Source organism: Apis florea, unplaced genomic scaffold (genome assembly GCF_048593485.1).
Source record: "Apis florea isolate Af1SG1 unplaced genomic scaffold, ASM4859348v1 contig_2_pilon, whole genome shotgun sequence".
NCBI lineage: Eukaryota > Metazoa > Arthropoda > Insecta > Hymenoptera > Apidae > Apis > Apis florea.
Window position 1 is genome coordinate 36,906 of NW_028256688.1, and position 17,893 is coordinate 54,798.

The following is a 17,893-nucleotide window of genomic DNA, read 5'->3' on the forward strand; positions in this document are numbered from 1 at the left end:
TTAATTATTTTTTCAAATAAAATGCATTTGATAGAATTTGTTCTCAAAATTATTTTTAATTAATAATAATTAATATAAAACAATAAATTATATATATATATATATATATATATATATATATATCAATTGTATAAATGATAAATAAATATATAAATATTCATATCTATAGAAATAAATAAATACAAACTCAAATTAAAAATATGAAAATATAGATATTCAGAGATAAAGAAAATTTGAAATGTTTAAACAAATATTAGATAACTGAAATATTTCCACAAGCAAGTGCTATTTAGAAATATGATTTTATGTAATGATCACGAGCAAATACTTTATATTTTTATAAAATTCACTGTAAATAAAATATTGATTTTCCATTTAATTAAATGCAATAAAGATATCTATGATTTCTATTTTTTATTTCTTATTCTCTAAAAAGATAAATTAAATTTTTTATATTTTATATTATGTACAATAATATGAATTTAATATATTGTATTGAAATAATATTAGAAATAAAAATTGCTTTTCTTATACAACTACTATTCTTTCTTATGTAATTAGTATCTGTAAAAAAAATTTTATTTACCCTGTATTAGAAAGAAACAAAATTTTTGTATCAAAAATAAGAATATTTATTTATAATTATCTATTTCAAAAATTTATTTCTTTTAATTTAAAAAATATCTTAGTAATGTAGAAATATTTTATCAGATATTCCACATTCACGTTAGAGAAAGAAAATAAAGCGCTACACGGGATATGATAAGAATGATTTTCATAAATTATGACAATAAATTTTCTTTCGATTTTATCTCAAGATTTACACAACAAGTCACAATAAGTAAGTACACGCAAGCTATTCAACAGGGACTTCGAGTTCGAAACAAGAAACAGATTAAACCTATTACATTTCACGATACTATGCTTCTAGTCGCAGCTTAAATCGATCCCATGAGGGTTTCTAACAAGCTTCCACGGAAATCACGACATCCTTAATGACGCAAAGATACGTTTGATCAATATTACAACCGTATTTTTGTTCTACTTAAATCTTGGTAGTTTATACAGAGGCCATAAATGTAGTGATAGAAATCTGTCAAAATAGAATCGCATGCGATTAAGTTATAATCTATTCGTTGCTTTAGAATACATATATCTTTATCTAAATTTTAATTAGAATTTTGATTATAATAATTTTGATTACGTTAAACTTATTTTATAATAATCTTATCTATATATCGAATTCTCTATAAAATATATAGATCTATATTTGACAAAATAGGTTAGAATCCTATAAAATATATTAGCATTTTAAGATACTTACAATTTTTATAGTATAATAATAAATGTTGTAAATTAAATATTGTAATTATAAAATGAAGATTTCAATAAATCTATATAATTTTGATGAATATTATATATGATAAAATGTGTATAGAATTTACAATTTATGAACGAAAATATGTACTTACTAACATGTTGAAATATTACAGTTTATCTATAAAAAAATACATATCATTAGTTATCACATAAAGCAAATCATTCGAATAATTTCGCAATAATATTTTTATAAATTAATTCCAATTAATATTGTATGATTCAAAAGAAATTACAACTATTCAATTTTTTAAAATTTTAAGGTTATCTTCAATTTATCTTTAGTCACAAGATATTTTTATTATAAAAGTTATAAATGATATCAAAATAAATTGATATTAAATTGATATATAATTAATTGACATCACTAAAATGGACATTAAACAAAATTTAAAGAAATTTTATGATTTATATGATGAATAAATGTAAATTCATTTTAACTAATTTTATCTAATCTTATTATTTATAATGATGCTCCATTTATATGTCAAAATTAATAAGTTTTATCTATTATTTACCTGTTTGCTGATGATACGTTGAATTCCGTAAAAGATAAAGATAAACGTAAACCCATATATACATATCTTCTAGATTCATTTAAACATCGATAAAAGTTTCGAAAGTTTAAATGGCGTCGGGCGGGCAATGAATGCATTCGAAGCGCCATCTGCAGTCGTTACTTCCGGTATTGAGCAGCAATAGAATGGCAGTTGCGCGCAAAAGTCTGTTTATTTACGTGCTGTCGATGATTAATTGATCGCGAAGTCGCATCTATAGACAATATCTTATGAGTGAATTCAGTAATAACGGAAACGAGATGATGCACACGTGAAACGCATTAAATTTAATCGCGGAGTTAAAGAGAAACGCGGTGAATGTCGTTGTTGTGGAATTTAGACTATCGTCATCGTTCTAACCTATTTCCCGAAACATTGTATTCTTCATTCTGGAATTTTCCGACGCGCTGTCAACGTTTGTTTGCCAACAGTGATTCGGCATGATGCCATGTTCTCACAAACGTTGAGCACAGATCTGTGCAAAATTGTTAGCATGGCTGACGAAGTATTGCCGGCGAGTTTGGAGAAGCTCGAAATTGATCGTCTCTCCTCGAGCTGTCCACAGTAAGCATTTACCGCCGAAAGCTCATTTAAAGCGCCTGCTCCTCACAACTATCCCTTTCCAGTACCTCGAACATTCTGAATCCGTGTATCTGTTCGATGTATCGGATCGTAGCGGTTTTGCGACTCAATCCATTTTCACACGCGGTCAAGGTCTTTGGTTAAAGTTACTTCATTTTGCAAATTACGTGACGATTTCTATTTACGCTATTGTGTTTTTGATTTATTAATGATGCAAGCGCTTGTGAATATGTATTTTAATGATCGTCATTTCTTGTTCTCGATGGTGCGAAATAACAACATTGACTGTGATTTGTAAGCAAATCGAAATGTTTACATATTTTGAGCAAGTTTAAAAGATCTCACACACAGAGTCATCTACATATACGAAATGTTATTCTTGCATAATTTATTTATGAACGTAATCAAGAGAATTAAAATAGACTATAAATGAAGTGGGGAATATTATTGTTATTAATTGAAATATGTTAATATGAATTATATATTTTCGAATATGATTTAATCAAATGTTATACTTTTTACGGTTTTAATATGAATTCACGTAGTTTGACACTATTGCATAAGCAACGAAAGAATACGCTTAGAATATTTAATTCAAGGTTATGTACTATGAATGATGAATTATTAAGATGACTTTGAATAATTCTTAAAAATTTCAATATTATTTCTAAATCTTTTTTCAACCAAATTTTATTCAATTTTGTTTATAAATTTATTTATTATTAATGATTATTAATGATAATATAATTCATTAATAATATTAAATTAACATTATTTTTTGTTGTTTCAGTATATCACCTACCGACAAGATAAACTCATCAAATCCATTCAGAACAAATAAAACTATCAGTTCTGACTGCAGTCATTTATTTCAAAAAAGATTAATGCCTATTAGGCCAACATTAACCACAATCAGTCCTAGAGGCGTAAAAAGTACAACGAATTTTAAACCATCAAAAAATGAAAGAGTACTTGATAAAAATAAGAATTCAATTATTAAGGAGGCTGTCTTAAAATTAAATGATACTGGCACTAATTGTCTTAGTGATAATCTAACGAATACATTGCTTAAAGAAACATGTAAATTTAGTATGTGTGGAAAAAATTCAAAAATTTTTGGCCATGGTATGGTCGCAAAAGACTTTAAAGCATTAAATATTAACCAAGAGTCTAGACAAGTTAAGGATGATACCAGCATTCAAGATAATTATCAAGCTAGTAGTTTTCAACGAGCACGTAGTAATACAATGCCAAGTTTAAAAAGAGGACCTGGTCCAGGCGGAGGCAATAGTCAATCAGAAACCACTACTTCAACCGGTCAACCTTCAAGTTCAAATACATGTTCAGTACAAGCAAGAATATCTTCGTGTGATGTCACTATTGATGAACTTGCCAGTTACTTCGAGGAGTTTGTTCATATTCCAAAGAAGATGTCACACATGGCAGAAATGATGTATATTTAAATATAATATATTAAATTGTAATAGACAGATTTCTTATACAGTTTTTCAAAGACCAGCATGCAAGGTTGATGCATGATTGCAAGTCTAAATACTGTATGTTTGCTACGAATCCAATTTAATTTGGTACCTAAATTATATATAATATACAATAAAAACAAAAAAAAAAACAAAAAATGAAAAAAAATCTGCGTTTTTGTAGAGAAAAAGAGTATTAAAGATGAAATTTAATTTTAGTAAAAATGATAAAACAAAAAGTAAAAATCTTGAAAATAATAAAACAAAGTATAATATTTCTTTTTTAAAATCGTTTGTGTCATAACTAATTCATTTAATTATTTATGGAAAAGATTTAATATCTTTGTTTATAAAATTTTTGTATTACAAAAAAAAACATTGATACTAGAATAAATTTCTTGCAATGAACATATTGTATTATTAAAATTCCCAATCTATGTGTTTGTTGACAAAAAATAATATTGAGTTACATGGATAAAATATATGAATATCATTTAACACTTTTCTGTTAATATGATACATAATATATTTATCTGCATAGGCTTATAGTACTTAATACAATGATATAAAGTAACTATTAAATTACTTAATGATAATAAGCTTTGGTACGTAAACAATGACGATATATTGATCCATTTTTACTTTAGGTACGAGTGAACCATGTTGACGCGCGGTGTATTGTGAAAATCTTGACAAAAGCCTAAATGCATTAAAAAATATCCATCTATTTGGTGTGCGCATCACGTGACTGTTTTCATTTTTAACATTTACAAAGGGTTATTAAATAATTTGACATGTTAATTTCGTTGGTAGCTCCGCGCAATAATCAAACTCTGTATCAAAACATGAGGTCTGTCACTATATCACAGATTTATTAAAATTTCATTTGAACGGAGCCACAACGAAACAAATTTTTAAAATAGAAAAGTTGAAAAAGATGCAAATTTCAAGCGTACTTTATAAATTAAGGATGGAAATTTGTCTCCAAGTCGAGAGACGCGGTGTTAAAAAAAATATATGTATAAATTACAATATTATAATTCATATTTTAAAATTAAAGATAATTTTATGATTTTATGATACTTAAGTTGTAAAAATAGCTATTAGATAAAAGTAGTAAAAATAGAACTAGTGTTATGAAGTACTACTCGATTTATAATTATCGATAATTATCTCGATTGATTATGAGGACAAATATTTATATATATATGTTACAAAAATTTAGCGAAAAACTCTAAATCTATAATCTTAATATTCTATATATATTTATGTATGGTAACGAATACTCCAGAAATATTAAAAAATTGATAGCTCTAAATCAACTAGCATATTGAGAATATACTTTGCTTTGATCAAAAGCATAATAATGATAATATTATTGCTTTCATGATAATTTCATTATGAATTGCAATATTTATCATACATTACAATTGATTGAAAACACGTAGCGTCTCCCGACTAGAATTCGATTTCGATATATTGTTACAATTGTTATTTTTGTTTTATTTAAAAATCTTGAAGTTTATTATCTCAAGAGATAATATTTTCTCCCTACAATATTTTCTTGAATTTCTAATTTGAACATGGACTGACAAAGAATTATCATAATCTTGCAGATATATAATTGATATAAAATCTGAATTATTATTACAAATTGTACCAATTGCCATAAGAAAATTTGAAATTTCAATTATTTATGATTCGATATTCATGTGAAAAGTTTCTTCAAGAGTGATCATCAAGTATAAATTCAAATGCAATTAATCTGTTTTTTTTTTCTTTTTTTTTTTTTTTGTCTAAATAATATCAGTCTCTAGGTCCAATGGAAAGGCCACATGATGCCCTTACCAGTATTTAACATTTATATATACTATTATTCTCTTCGTCTTGCTTGGATAAAATGATGTAAATGCGACAGTGAGACATGTTCAAGATAGAGAAATCAAACGTATATACTTTCTATACGAATGATGGATATATTCCATCGCTCGACGAATCGAATTCGTGCATGATTTGTATTTCATACGTCTACGATTTATGGCGACAACATGATCTTTAGCGAAAAATCTTAAATGATCATTCTCCATGAGAAACACAACAACATTTTGATCGGTATAAAACGCTCATAGAAAAAGTTTACTGGACGTAATACAACTACCTTTCTAACTCTACATAAACATGATGCTTTTTCACGTGCATTCATCGCATCATACTATATAGAATAAATTAGTCAACTCACACAACGAAGGTATGTGGTGTTTGCCTCGCTAATTATAGTAAAAAACATTATATTTATTGGTATACTATATAATATGTGGCAATATAATGTCGAGTTCGCGACGAGTCCCAATAAACATAAGCCACAAAAGTATGTATCGAATGTATCGGTGTCCGTGTTAAATATGAAATTTGTCATTAGAGAAGAAACACTGATTTGTCAGACATTTGTTATTTTTCTTTTCACGAAAATGTTCATTTGCGAAAACGATAATTTTTTTTTTTTCTATTGAGCAATAGTTACGGGCCGTACAAGAAGCACGACATTTTATTGCTCGTTTCTTAATGTCACGGCAAGATGCGCGTGAAAAAAATACCACACATTCACGGGTGTAACAATTCACTACACTCACACATGTAATCCTATCGTCACTCGCACTTTCATATATTCATATACTCTATCATTTTTCTCCCGATATTTTTATCCACTCATTCGCTTCCATCTTTTTTTTTGTGTTCTTATTTGTTTAAATGTTTTAATATCTAAAGTGTCATAATGGCTCATCTTGTTTATCGTGAAATAATTCAATGTACGCCTAGGGACTTATGTCTAACAATACGTTCCACGAAGAACGATCATGACGAGACAACGATATATCGAAACTTTCCTCGAGATCGAAACCATTATCCGAGAAAAATCTTGTATAACGGAATTATGGAAAAAAAAAAAGAAAAAAAAAAAAAAAAGATATTTGGCGTTTCACATCTCGAGGAGATTTATAACTACCTCACGGTTCTACCGTCTAAATTCTACCCTAACCTGTCATTTGTATATTTAGTAGAAAATTTACAATTTTTTTTCAAACACTTTGTACGAGCAACATCGATGACTTAATTTTTACCTTCAAGTATAATTTTTTATTTTTTTATTTTGTTTTATCTTTTTTTTTTTCTTTTCTTAATAGATTTACATAGTTCGAAATTTTTTTTGAATATTTTCAAAAAAAATGTCACCTCTCGTGGCGACATACAGTCGTATAACGCACGTTTTTATTTTTATTATTAATAATTTCTTATTCTCATATTGAATTATAAAAAAAAAAAGACTTAAATTAATATTATAAGATATTATTGATTTTATAGAGAACAAGTAGTTAGTTTTTTTTTTTTTTATATATAGATTATGATCACAGTAAAAAAAAGAAAAAAAAATATATAAGTTTGTATATATCGGAGAAACGAACGTGTGCTTTCGAATCGTATATTTGGGATATATACTGTTCACAGAACAAAAATATATCGAAAAAATTTTCTTCATTTACGTATATAAAACGTATATTAATTTCTCGTAAAAAATATTGTCCTACTCGACGTATCGTTCGAAATCAAAACTTGCATACAGCTAGGTACACATTAATAAAATGCGATTGTATTTCGATACAGACTCGTGCATCCAATAATCGATATGATGCACAAAATTGTGTAATTTGTATTGAAATTTCCAAGGATCAAATCCAAAAAAAAAAAAAAAAAATTATTTGGATCTTAGGAAAAATCAGTCGCGATTGATTCGAGATCAATAAAGAAGCAATCGCTTAGATTATATGTATAAATGTCGCGACACTTCCATTTGTCGACGTTGTAATCATACATTGACGGATTAATATAATTGGTTATATCGTCTACTATTTAAAATTCTACTTTTAAATTCTCAACTGGTTCCGTTCTACCCTCTAAACATTTTTTTTTTTTTTTTTTTTTGTTTAATAAGATATCTTCGTCAAATATTTTTAATATATTCTCCAAATTGTGAAAATGCTTAATAAATAGCTCGAACGTTGAGAATGATTCCGTTTTTTAAATTCTATAATATATATTGAATACGTGGCGGGTAGAGACATTCTAGAGAATTTTTATTTTCAGTCGCAACGTTTTACTCGTTATTATTAATCGGCAGTTATCCATGATTGGTCACAAAAGTTCACAAGATCTTGAAAATACCTCTTCACAGTATTGAATAAGATTTTTTTTTTATTTTTTTCTTTTTCTCGTAAAGTTCAATGGCACACAAGATCATTGTTCTTGAGATGTTCTTTCGATGACGCTCAATAATTTTTTTTATCAAATTTCGATCATCGTAGAATTTTCTTTTCTTTTTTTCTTTTTTTACTTTTTTCTTTTTTTCTTTTTGGCAGCCTTTAACAATGATTGCTTCGAGAAATCTGGTAACGTTTACAAAATTCTTCGCCACCAATGTATAATTTATAAAATTTCCTTCGTACCATTTCTTTCGTTTCTTCGTCTTTTTTCCTTCTTTTTTCTTCCTTCTCCCTCTTTTTTTGAAATTCATCGTTCACGCGGAAAACCCGCGAATTTTTATTCAATATAAAAAAGAACACGGTAACAGAATCTCCAGATGATTGCTAGAGATTTAGCAATAAATACCATAAAACTCCATGGCACAATTGATGTGCGCTGGATGAAAATGACCGTGCGGTACCAGGTGACTCTGCATGTGAGCTGTGTATCAGTCCGTTGGTGGTTCCAGATACGGTATTTCGCTAGTTACGTTGAATGACTCGAAATAGTGATTAAGGAACTCGAAAGTGGGTCGCTTCTCGGGGCTAGCATCCCAGCATTGCAACATTAATCGGTAAATGCTGTCCGGCAGCGGGTGATTTAATGGTTTAGGCATTCGGTAGCCTTTATTGATCTGCTCAATTACTTCGCGACCCTGCATACCTGTAAAACGAACGATAAAAAATATCTATCGTATCACGATAAAGCAATTACAAATTGAATTAATTAAGAAAGACAATCACAGTTAATAACATATAGAAATATAACATATTTTATTGCGTTGAATAAACGAGAACAAAAAAAGAAGAAAAGTAATAATAAAAAAGAAAAAGATCGAAACCATACCAGGATAAGGAACTTGGCCATAAGTGAATAGCTCCATTAGCAAGACACCGTAAGACCAAACGTCGCTCTTAATGCTGAATCTGCCGTAGACAATGGCTTCCGGCGCTGTCCACCTAACGGGGAATCTGCTTCCCTGTTTGGGACAATACTCGTCGTCCTCGATCGCCCTTGCCAGGCCGAAGTCGCATATCTTCGCCTTGTTCTTCTCGCCTATCAGAACGTTCCTCGCTGCCAGATCTCTGTGTATCAACTGTTTGCTCTCGAGGTGCTCCATACCGGACGCCACTTGGGCGGCGATATAAATCAGATCCTCGAACTGCATGTACTTGCCGTCACCCGTCCTCAGAAAGTCCAACAGGCTACCGTTGCACATGTACTCCTGCACGATGTAAATCGGCTCCTCCTTCGAGCAGATCGCGTACAACGCGACCAGGTGTCTGTGCCGGAACTGTTTCATAATCGCCGCCTCTTGTAGGAATGCCTCCGTCGACATGGTCCCAGGTCGCAACGTCTTCACAGCCACTTCGATTTTGTTCCTCCACTTGCCGTAATAAACCTCGCCGAAATTCCCATGACCCAGTTTCCGTATTAGCTGTATCTCGTTCCTATTGATCTCCCATTTGTCTCGCAGCTCGGGCCCGAGATCCCACATATCCGGCTGCGGTTTCGGGCACGGTTTCGAGAGCACGTGACAAAGACCCAACGCATTCTCTGGAATATTCGAGAGTTTATATAACGTTAGAAAATGGTTACAGAAATTTCGTGGGGAATAGTTAGATGGGTGAGAATGCGTTTGTTCGAGCTTGTGTTCCAACTTACTGCTGTACGCCATAACAAGAGCTGGAAGAGTTGGGAATGTCTGGTTGGTGGCGATAAAGAAGCCCCCATTGTCGAGAGGCTTAATTTTATAGTGTTTTACATGATGACCTCTTCCCTCCTCCCAATCTTTCACGGATAAACTGTATCCCCTTGGATTGTGCTCGCTGGGTCGGACTAAGAATGTTCCCCGAGGATTTTCATCCACCAGAAGAAGCTTACCGGCTTCTTTGCGCGAGACATTTTCGAAAAACCAACTAAGAGAAAAAAATGATGATAAACAGGATTTCGTTGAATAAATAAATGCGGATGGAGATAAAATAAAATCGACGAAATAGTAATAGAAAATTAGATCGAAATACGAGATCATTATTATTATTATATTATAATAAAATGAGAGTTAGTTAACAACGATTAACTTTTTTACAACAATTTATTGCTCTTCGTTCAATTGTTTCCTCCAGGAAAGTTTTTTTAGCGTGTTTAAACGAAGTTTATTCTTTATCTTAATTTACAAGGACTTCTTCATTTATAGAATGAGATCTCTTAGATCACGAAACAAAAAAAGATCTTGTCTCATATTTCGCCTGTGCTGAAAGAAAAAATTATAAGCTTTTAATTGGACAACTCACTCTTCGCTCTCGACCGAACGCTCGACGGCCACAAAGTTCCACGGGATGAGACCTTCTTGCAAAGTTGTCAAGTGTAAAACTTTCCACCAGTCGGGCTCGGAGTCATCCAATACTTCCATTCGATCGCCCTTCACGAAACTGACATCGGTACTCTCGCGCGCAGTGTAATTGTACAGAGCCACCACGATCTTGTTCGACCTCTGTGAATGCGCTGTTTCGAGAACAAACCAATTTACAAGTTCGAGAAATAGAGGCTTATTATTTAGGGAGAATTGTAATTTTATCGTGAATCCTGTAAGCGTTCACGATTGATCTATTTAGGGTCGCAGGTGGAACTGATAGAACATTGATTGATTAAGCTATCACGCGTCGATGAGACGTTGAAATCATTCTTTGTGCAAAAACTATTATATATATATTAGACGATCTCGTTCATGATCTCGTATTAATTCCTTGGGTGAAAATTAAGCGAAACTTTATCCTTAAATTTTTATTAAAGAAAAAAAAGTTTCAGACTTTTAACTTTTAATAATTTTATAATGAAATAGAGATAATGAAAAAGGTTAAATTTTGAATATAAATGATCCACTTTGCTTAATACGTAAAATATTGAAATTTTGAATTTGATAATTATCGATCGATAAAATTTGAATAATTCTCACTTGCAGATTTCTGCTTAAATAAATTCGAAGAAGGGAATATTAAGAGAAACTTCTTTTTCACATAATATCAATTTCCCTGAGACCGAAAAAATTTTCTTCATCAAATTGCAAATTTCTTTTGGTTTAAACATTTTCTTAAACTTGATCCACGCAAAAATAATTGCGCAAATTTACTTCAAGTATATCGTACAATTTGTGGTAAATATAATAACTTGATCTGGTTCGAAGATTAAGAAAAATAAATCGCAGGCTTATAAATTAGAATCTTAAAGCTAAAGCTTAAAGTAAAATCGCTTAGCTAAAAAGTGAAATAAAAGAACATAAATATACACACATGCAGGCTTAACGACAGGCGAGCTTGTTTTACGTGACTGGTGAGGAATTTGTAGCTTACAAGGTGTCGGCCTCGGTCGAATGATGTCTGCCCTAGCCTGTACACCCCTTTGATTTGGGTCAGCAGTGTACCGATCCAAGGAACCTCCATTACTGTGTTTCGAGCTTAGTCCTGTATCTGCTTTCTTGTAACCTGGATAATCAAACACGAAAGTATGAAAAATGGCTTTATATATATATATATACGTTTATTTCAGATCTAGATAAAACTTCATGGATCAATAGAACAAATATAATCTCAAGAATGAATAAATGAATAAAATTTTCATACGAATTACAAAAATAATTTTTTTTTATCTATTTTCATATAATTATATTGTCTTTTTCTTTTTACATCACGTAAGAAGATTCCAACGTGACAGAAATGATAGAAAAGCAGAAGAAAAAGAATCTATCGGTCGATTAATTAAAGAAGAGGGACAATGATGAAGTTATCTAAACCTGGAATAATTCTATCACTTTAAATCGATCAAGAAAAGCAATTAGACCAGGATTAACAAGCCCCGAGTTAACAAAGCCCATCCTTTTAACGCTTTAATTAAATTGCATCAAAGAGATTTAATTCTAATTAAAACTCCCCCATCTTACCACGCACGTTCCACCACGTTAAAATACTTTTAACAAATCGTAACCTCTGCCGACTTGTTCCCGAGAAAAACGTAAATCACTATATACTCGTTAAACAACTTTTCTCCCCTGCCTCGATCTTCATTCCCAAAATTTCACTCACAGTTTCATTTCGTTACAGCCAACTTCCATTCAAGGATTTCAAAGAAATAAAAACACGCGAAAAGTAGAGAGGGGCAGAGAGATACGGAAACGTAAAAAGGGGGAAAGGAAGGCGGAAGTAGCAAAGGAAAAACTCATCGCGGATGAGGATAAAAGGAGATTGCGAGAGAGGGTTACTCACCAAGGGGTTGAGGCTCTTGCCGCTTGCTGCAACACTTGCCCATCTTGGATCCCGTGCTCGATGCTCCCCTTTCGATCCTGATTCTACGCGCCTTCTATACTGATGCGTGCCCCGAGGAAAGTCTCCATCTCGTGAACTCGGGCTGGTACGGCGGCGGTGGCGGCTTCCGTTTCGATTTTTATCATCACTTTCTTCTCTCCATCGCGTGTTTATTGAATATTGCGCACCTGCAAGGTGAACCAGAAATATCGGCCATGATTACTTCTCGCCTTTTTTTTTTTTTTTTTTTTTTTTTAGGATGCAAAATGCCTCGTCATAACTCGTTATTGAAGGGCCCATTAAGGAACGAGGTTGCATTAACGCAAATGTTTTGTTTGCGATTCTTTTTTCTTTTCCCCTCCCTCCCTTTTTTTCAATCTACATTATTGAATTCGATTTATTGTTTTTAACAATGGATAAGGAGAAGGTGAAAGGAGCACGTTACAGCTACGCATTGTACTTTCTTTAAGAATTTTTCATTCGGTTTGCACAATGTTTCGTAGAATTTGAAGAGATTTGAAACAATATATCAGTATATATTGAATAAGAGAAATTGGTTAAAATGAAGTCATTAACGTATAACGATTCAGAATATATAATATATTGTATAAAGGATTTACGAGAATAAGAATTAATAAGACGTAATGAAAATAAAGGAAAGAATAAAATATTATCAAAATGCGTGAATAATCAACATAAAAAAGTAAATTAACGAAGGGAGTGCAAACGATCAAGAATTAAACTAGCCATATTTTACGATCCTTCTCTGTCCAACTGTCACCAGGAACAATTTCAATTTCCTGACAGAGCTAATATTTCGAAAGACTTTATGAAATTGCTTTCACCCTACATCCACTGGTGGATCATCGATCACGTTGTATTTAAAGAAGACTTAGAGGACGTCTTCTTGCCTCCCTTTTTCTACGTCGTGCATCTTCTTTAGGGAGTGAGGGCCCTCTCTCGCGTGTTTCCTTTTCTACGTGCGACACAAATCAGGCACGCACACCGTGTCTCCTAGTAACACGTTAAATTAGAACGAGCGTAACAGGGAATGCTAACTAGCCGATTGTTCTCATTCATAGAAATGGTGAACGGAGAGAGAGAGAGAGAGAGAGAGGAAAAAGAAAAAAAAATGTTCCCTTTCGTCCGTTCGAATGGCTTTAATACACTAATTAACGCGCTGACGTCCAGTGATAAATGTTAATTCCCCTGCTAGATATTTATGAGTCATTAACCGAGCCATTTTGCTCTTCGGACGTTTTAAATGTCCATTGCTTTTCGTTGTGAATTCGTTGCCGGGCTATGGCAGAGATTTTTGTGAATTTGATAGCGTAAAGATGTTCGTGTTCGACGTCACGTTAAAATTTAGGGATTAAAATTACAATTGTACGCGAAATTACTAGTAAAACGATTTAATCTCGATTTCTATTCTCATTTCCAATGTTTCAGTAAATATCACAAGTTCTGCCAAGTCATTTTCAAGAATTAATTGCAGGATGATTTCTCGCGATCAATAATCATAATAATCATGAGTTTAAAAAATAATTAAAGAAAAAAAATACTAACAAAGATAATATACGAAATTAACAACTCAATCGATCCATTATAATACAAAGTTTCTAAGAATAAAGAAGTTCACGAACTACGTAAGTCTTTTATTATCGATCCTTTATCATCTGTCCATTCTGTTCCATTTTTCATGACCTATTTTTTCCACAACGAACTTTTTTCCAATCGTATCACAATTCCAGAATCAGCCTGTGCATAAACTCGCATACAACGATAAAAAAAAAAAAAAAAATAAAAAATATAAAGCTGGAAGAATGAAAGGTTTTTCTGTTCCCTCCAATCCTCGATATTCCCCCCAGAGACTTGCCCGAAAACAAAAGGGCGCAACACGAAGTCACGCAGAAACTTTTTTCTACTCCATTCGAATCTTTTCTTCGATGAGATTGTTTCAGCATTGCATACACGATGGCGCGCGGTAAAAGCAACAAGAAGAAACGAGTAAACTTGGAAATAAACTTCTGAATGCCAGGATACCGACGATGCCTCCTATCGTCTGTTAAACATCATTACATCACGCGTAATTACAAAGTTGTGAATTTCGAGTTTCGAACGGGAGCTTGTTACACGTAAAGTGGGAATTTTGAGCAAATCAACTTTCCAACTTCTCGTCCTAGGCTAGAATTTTATCGTGAGATTCTTCGCCTACCCTAATTCTAGCGGAGTTAAATTGCACGTGATAAAAATTTCGCTCATTGAGAGGCCATGTACGCGTGCGAAATATTAATCATGGAATCTGTGTCAGGCATTTTTAAATTGAAATTTAACCTCATGTGATTTTAAACACTTCACTGTTTATCGAGGACAGGAAATTATTTATTTATTTGTTTTTATTTTGCAATTTTTACACGGGAAATATTAAATTTGACAATTTTCAAATTTCAATTTTCCCAAGTTAATTATGATAATATTTCAATTCGAATTGTACGATTGGTTTTATAAAATTTTCATCGATCAATTTTTGATCTAAATGTAATTTATCGTTGAACGAAAACTTTCGATATTTATTTTTGAAACCCGATAACATTTTTCGACGATTTTAGGATCTAGAAATTTGACTAATTGTTAATTTTTATTCTGTTTAACGATTACATTTTTCATTTGGTTTTTAATTTGATCACACTTGATCGATTTTTTTTTCAATCCAACAATAACAGCGAAGCTGAACTTTGGAACGAAAATATAATTTAATTTTTACAGTCTAATAAGGACGTAGAAAAAAGAACAACCGCTTCGTAACCCACTTTCGAAAATCTTGGCTAACATAAGAATGATTTATAAGTAACAAGCAACTTTAATATCCTCTTTTGGATAAATATAATAAGCCAGTTTATTATCGAGTAAAATATTTCCTTTCAAAAAATATATTTTATAATAACAAATCATAAACGAATTTAAAGGGAAAAAATTATCGTGTCGAAATTTTAAAAAATGAAAAATCGTGTGATTAAATAGAAGAATATAAATATGCCCGAAGATATTCTATTCCTTTTGATTTCTTTTTATTAATGCATCCTGGAAATTCTTAAAAGAGAAAACTAATAATGTAATAACTGGAACGACTTCAAAGACGTAAAATTTCCTCTCGAAACTCTTTATAATTTGATCAGAGACTGCATCATTCGAACAGTTTTGTAAATATGTACAATTTTTATAACGCTATTTCTTTCAATTACTTTTGCAAAAATATTTTCATATACATATTATTACTGATACTTATAATTCTTAATAATTTTTTCATATGTGAGAAAAAGAAGGGTGCAACACAAAGATACAAGGAATAGAAAACGAGCCGTATATCAAATATTTAATCAGAATGCATCATACTATGTGCGAAAAGTACTAATTATCCTCTATAAATATTTAATTGCTCCAATAGAAAATACTTTGGATATAAATTTATAAAAGGTATACCATATTAACAGATTATATATTTATTATATTACATTCTTGCTTCACTAACAAATAACGAAAAAACAACTCTGTTACAGATAACAATGATACGTTCAATTGAATATCAAAATCCTTCAACTTAAGTGAATTTTAAATGCAAAAAACAAGGTGGCAACACCTCTATGCGAATCGAGGAATGAACGAATACGATCGTCATTATGAGAAAATAGAAAATGACAAAAGGCATGGTCCTTTAGCCGCACAACGACTTCCGAAATTCGATCGACGCCGAACTAAATATTTACGATCTCGTTTTCCACCGCGACGAGGCTGGTTTTGACAGCGTTTCGAGATTCGACGTGTGCGTTTAATATCCCGTCTGGGGCGGGAAGAAGTTGGTTGTGTATGCGTATCCCGATTTCCAGCACACGTGTCGGCCGTCGAAACGGAAATGCAGGTCGTTCGCGATGGCACGTCGCTTTCGATGGCCGATAAACAAATTACGCGGAGACGAATGAAATCATCGCTTTAAAAGGAACGTTTCAGGATAATAACACGTAACACGTCGAAACGAAATTTCGTTTCAACCGGTTTGGGCCAGCTGTGAACGAGAAGAGCATGAAGAGGGCCACTTGAACGAGTGTGAAACGAGTGTGAGAGTGGGAAAGATTTCTTGTGAATTTGGATTTTTAACTCGAGGCCTGATCTTGAGGTCTCTGGTTTGATCAAGGGGGTATTGTACGTTTATAACGAAAGACTTTACGTGAGTTAATCTTAAAGTCCGATTACGCAAATATTGGAACAATTGTATCTTGTATTCAATGGAAGAAATGCAATAAATAAATCTTCTATTTTTATCTATTTTTAATTTTCTATTAATTTAGAATAATTTTAGAATTATTTCTAATTTTCTATTTTTAAGAATATTGTTCCCCTTCTAAATCAGTTATATAATTTTCATTTAAGAAAAGATCTGAAGAATAGATTAGACCAACAAGATCTATTTTTAATTTTCTATTAATTTAGAATAATTTTAGAATTATTTCTAATTTTCTATTTTTAAGAATATTGTTCCCCTTCTAAATCAGTTATATAATTTTCATTTAAGAAAAGATCTGAAGAATAGATTAGACCAACAAGATTTTAAATTAATACTTATTATTATGGTCAATCGAGATAAATGAGCAGATTATCGAATAATCAGTGTCAAATAATTTTGGAAGAAATTTAGAAAATTTCTAAGAAGCAACAATTGTTTGTCGTAATTTCGAAGCGAGGGGCAGATCGAGTTCAAAATCGGCGTCAATGAATTTAAGATGGAATATTCGCAAGCAGGGACACTTAATATCGGCTAGGCACTTAATCTTGGTGTACGCTAGACCGCGCAATTTCTCGCGCTGTAATTCAGGATGTGGTCCTCTTCGATATTTCTCGATAATTCATAGGACCGTGGTAATTGCTTTCCATCCTAAATTTAGTTGGAGGAAAGTTACGGTATTTGTGCCTGCCATTTATTATTAACCCTATCACGATCCATGTAACGTCCACTCAGATTGTGCTTCACCTAGTTATTAACTAATTTAGTGATAAGTATAATTTAATGTTATTATTGTATCGAAAAATTATACGTAATGACGAGTTAGAAATTGTAAATAAATTGTACGATACAATAATTTCAAAATTTGTCTTTGTCATTTTCACAATGAAGTTATATGAATTAGATTAAAAGTGTTTTGTTGTTTTACAATAAATTACTCATAATCCCCAATCAAAAATTTATTCATTACAAAAAAGAATCAACATTTCCTTCTCCCAAGCAAATAAAATTCCATTGGATCCAAATAAA

The 17,893-nt window shown here is 31.6% G+C and overlaps 2 protein-coding genes and 1 long non-coding RNA gene across 7 annotated transcripts in view; 1 reads left to right on the top strand and 2 right to left on the bottom strand.

The window, feature by feature from the left end:
- Nucleotides 1–608: 608 nt before the first annotated feature.
- On the bottom strand, nucleotides 609–2,077 carry LOC105734818 (uncharacterized). The gene is made up of 3 exons (XR_015292005.1): nucleotides 1,896–2,077; nucleotides 1,473–1,498; nucleotides 609–1,093 (listed from the first exon to the last, which is right to left on the bottom strand). It is a non-coding gene; the product is annotated as an uncharacterized LOC105734818 (long non-coding RNA).
- Nucleotides 1,969–4,402, top strand: LOC100866371 (uncharacterized). Of its 4 annotated transcripts, none has more exons than XM_003691541.4 (2): nucleotides 1,969–2,498; nucleotides 3,307–4,402. In XM_003691541.4, exons 1-2 carry the CDS (start codon nucleotides 2,383–2,385, stop codon nucleotides 3,977–3,979), a joined length of 789 nt encoding a protein of 262 aa, XP_003691589.1. In that variant the 5' UTR covers nucleotides 1,969–2,382; the 3' UTR covers nucleotides 3,980–4,402. The 4 variants fall into 4 exon arrangements, with proteins under 4 accessions (XP_003691589.1, XP_003691590.1, XP_086764051.1 ...); XM_003691542.3 differs by having other exon boundaries at nucleotides 2,437–2,810; XM_086907925.1 differs by having other exon boundaries at nucleotides 2,492–2,950.
- A 2,704-nt stretch (nucleotides 4,403–7,106) lies between these two features.
- Src64B (Tyrosine-protein kinase Src64B) overlaps nucleotides 7,107–17,893 on the bottom strand; it is a 67,968-nt gene continuing 57,181 nt past the window's right edge. Inside the window, exons 2-7 of one of the 2 annotated variants that reach the window (XM_003691550.4) lie at nucleotides 12,550–12,776; nucleotides 11,641–11,772; nucleotides 10,585–10,795; nucleotides 9,956–10,209; nucleotides 9,137–9,847; nucleotides 7,107–8,953 (exon numbers count right to left, since the gene is read on the bottom strand). In XM_003691550.4, the coding sequence (XP_003691598.1) occupies nucleotides 8,739–8,953; nucleotides 9,137–9,847; nucleotides 9,956–10,209; nucleotides 10,585–10,795; nucleotides 11,641–11,772; nucleotides 12,550–12,592 (1,566 nt within the window). In that variant the 5' untranslated portion in view covers nucleotides 12,593–12,776 and the 3' untranslated portion in view covers nucleotides 7,107–8,738. Of the gene's footprint in view, nucleotides 8,954–9,136; nucleotides 9,848–9,955; nucleotides 10,210–10,584; nucleotides 10,796–11,580; nucleotides 11,773–12,549; nucleotides 12,777–17,893 lie in introns of both variants that reach the window. The other variant, XM_012483537.3, reaches the window with a different exon arrangement.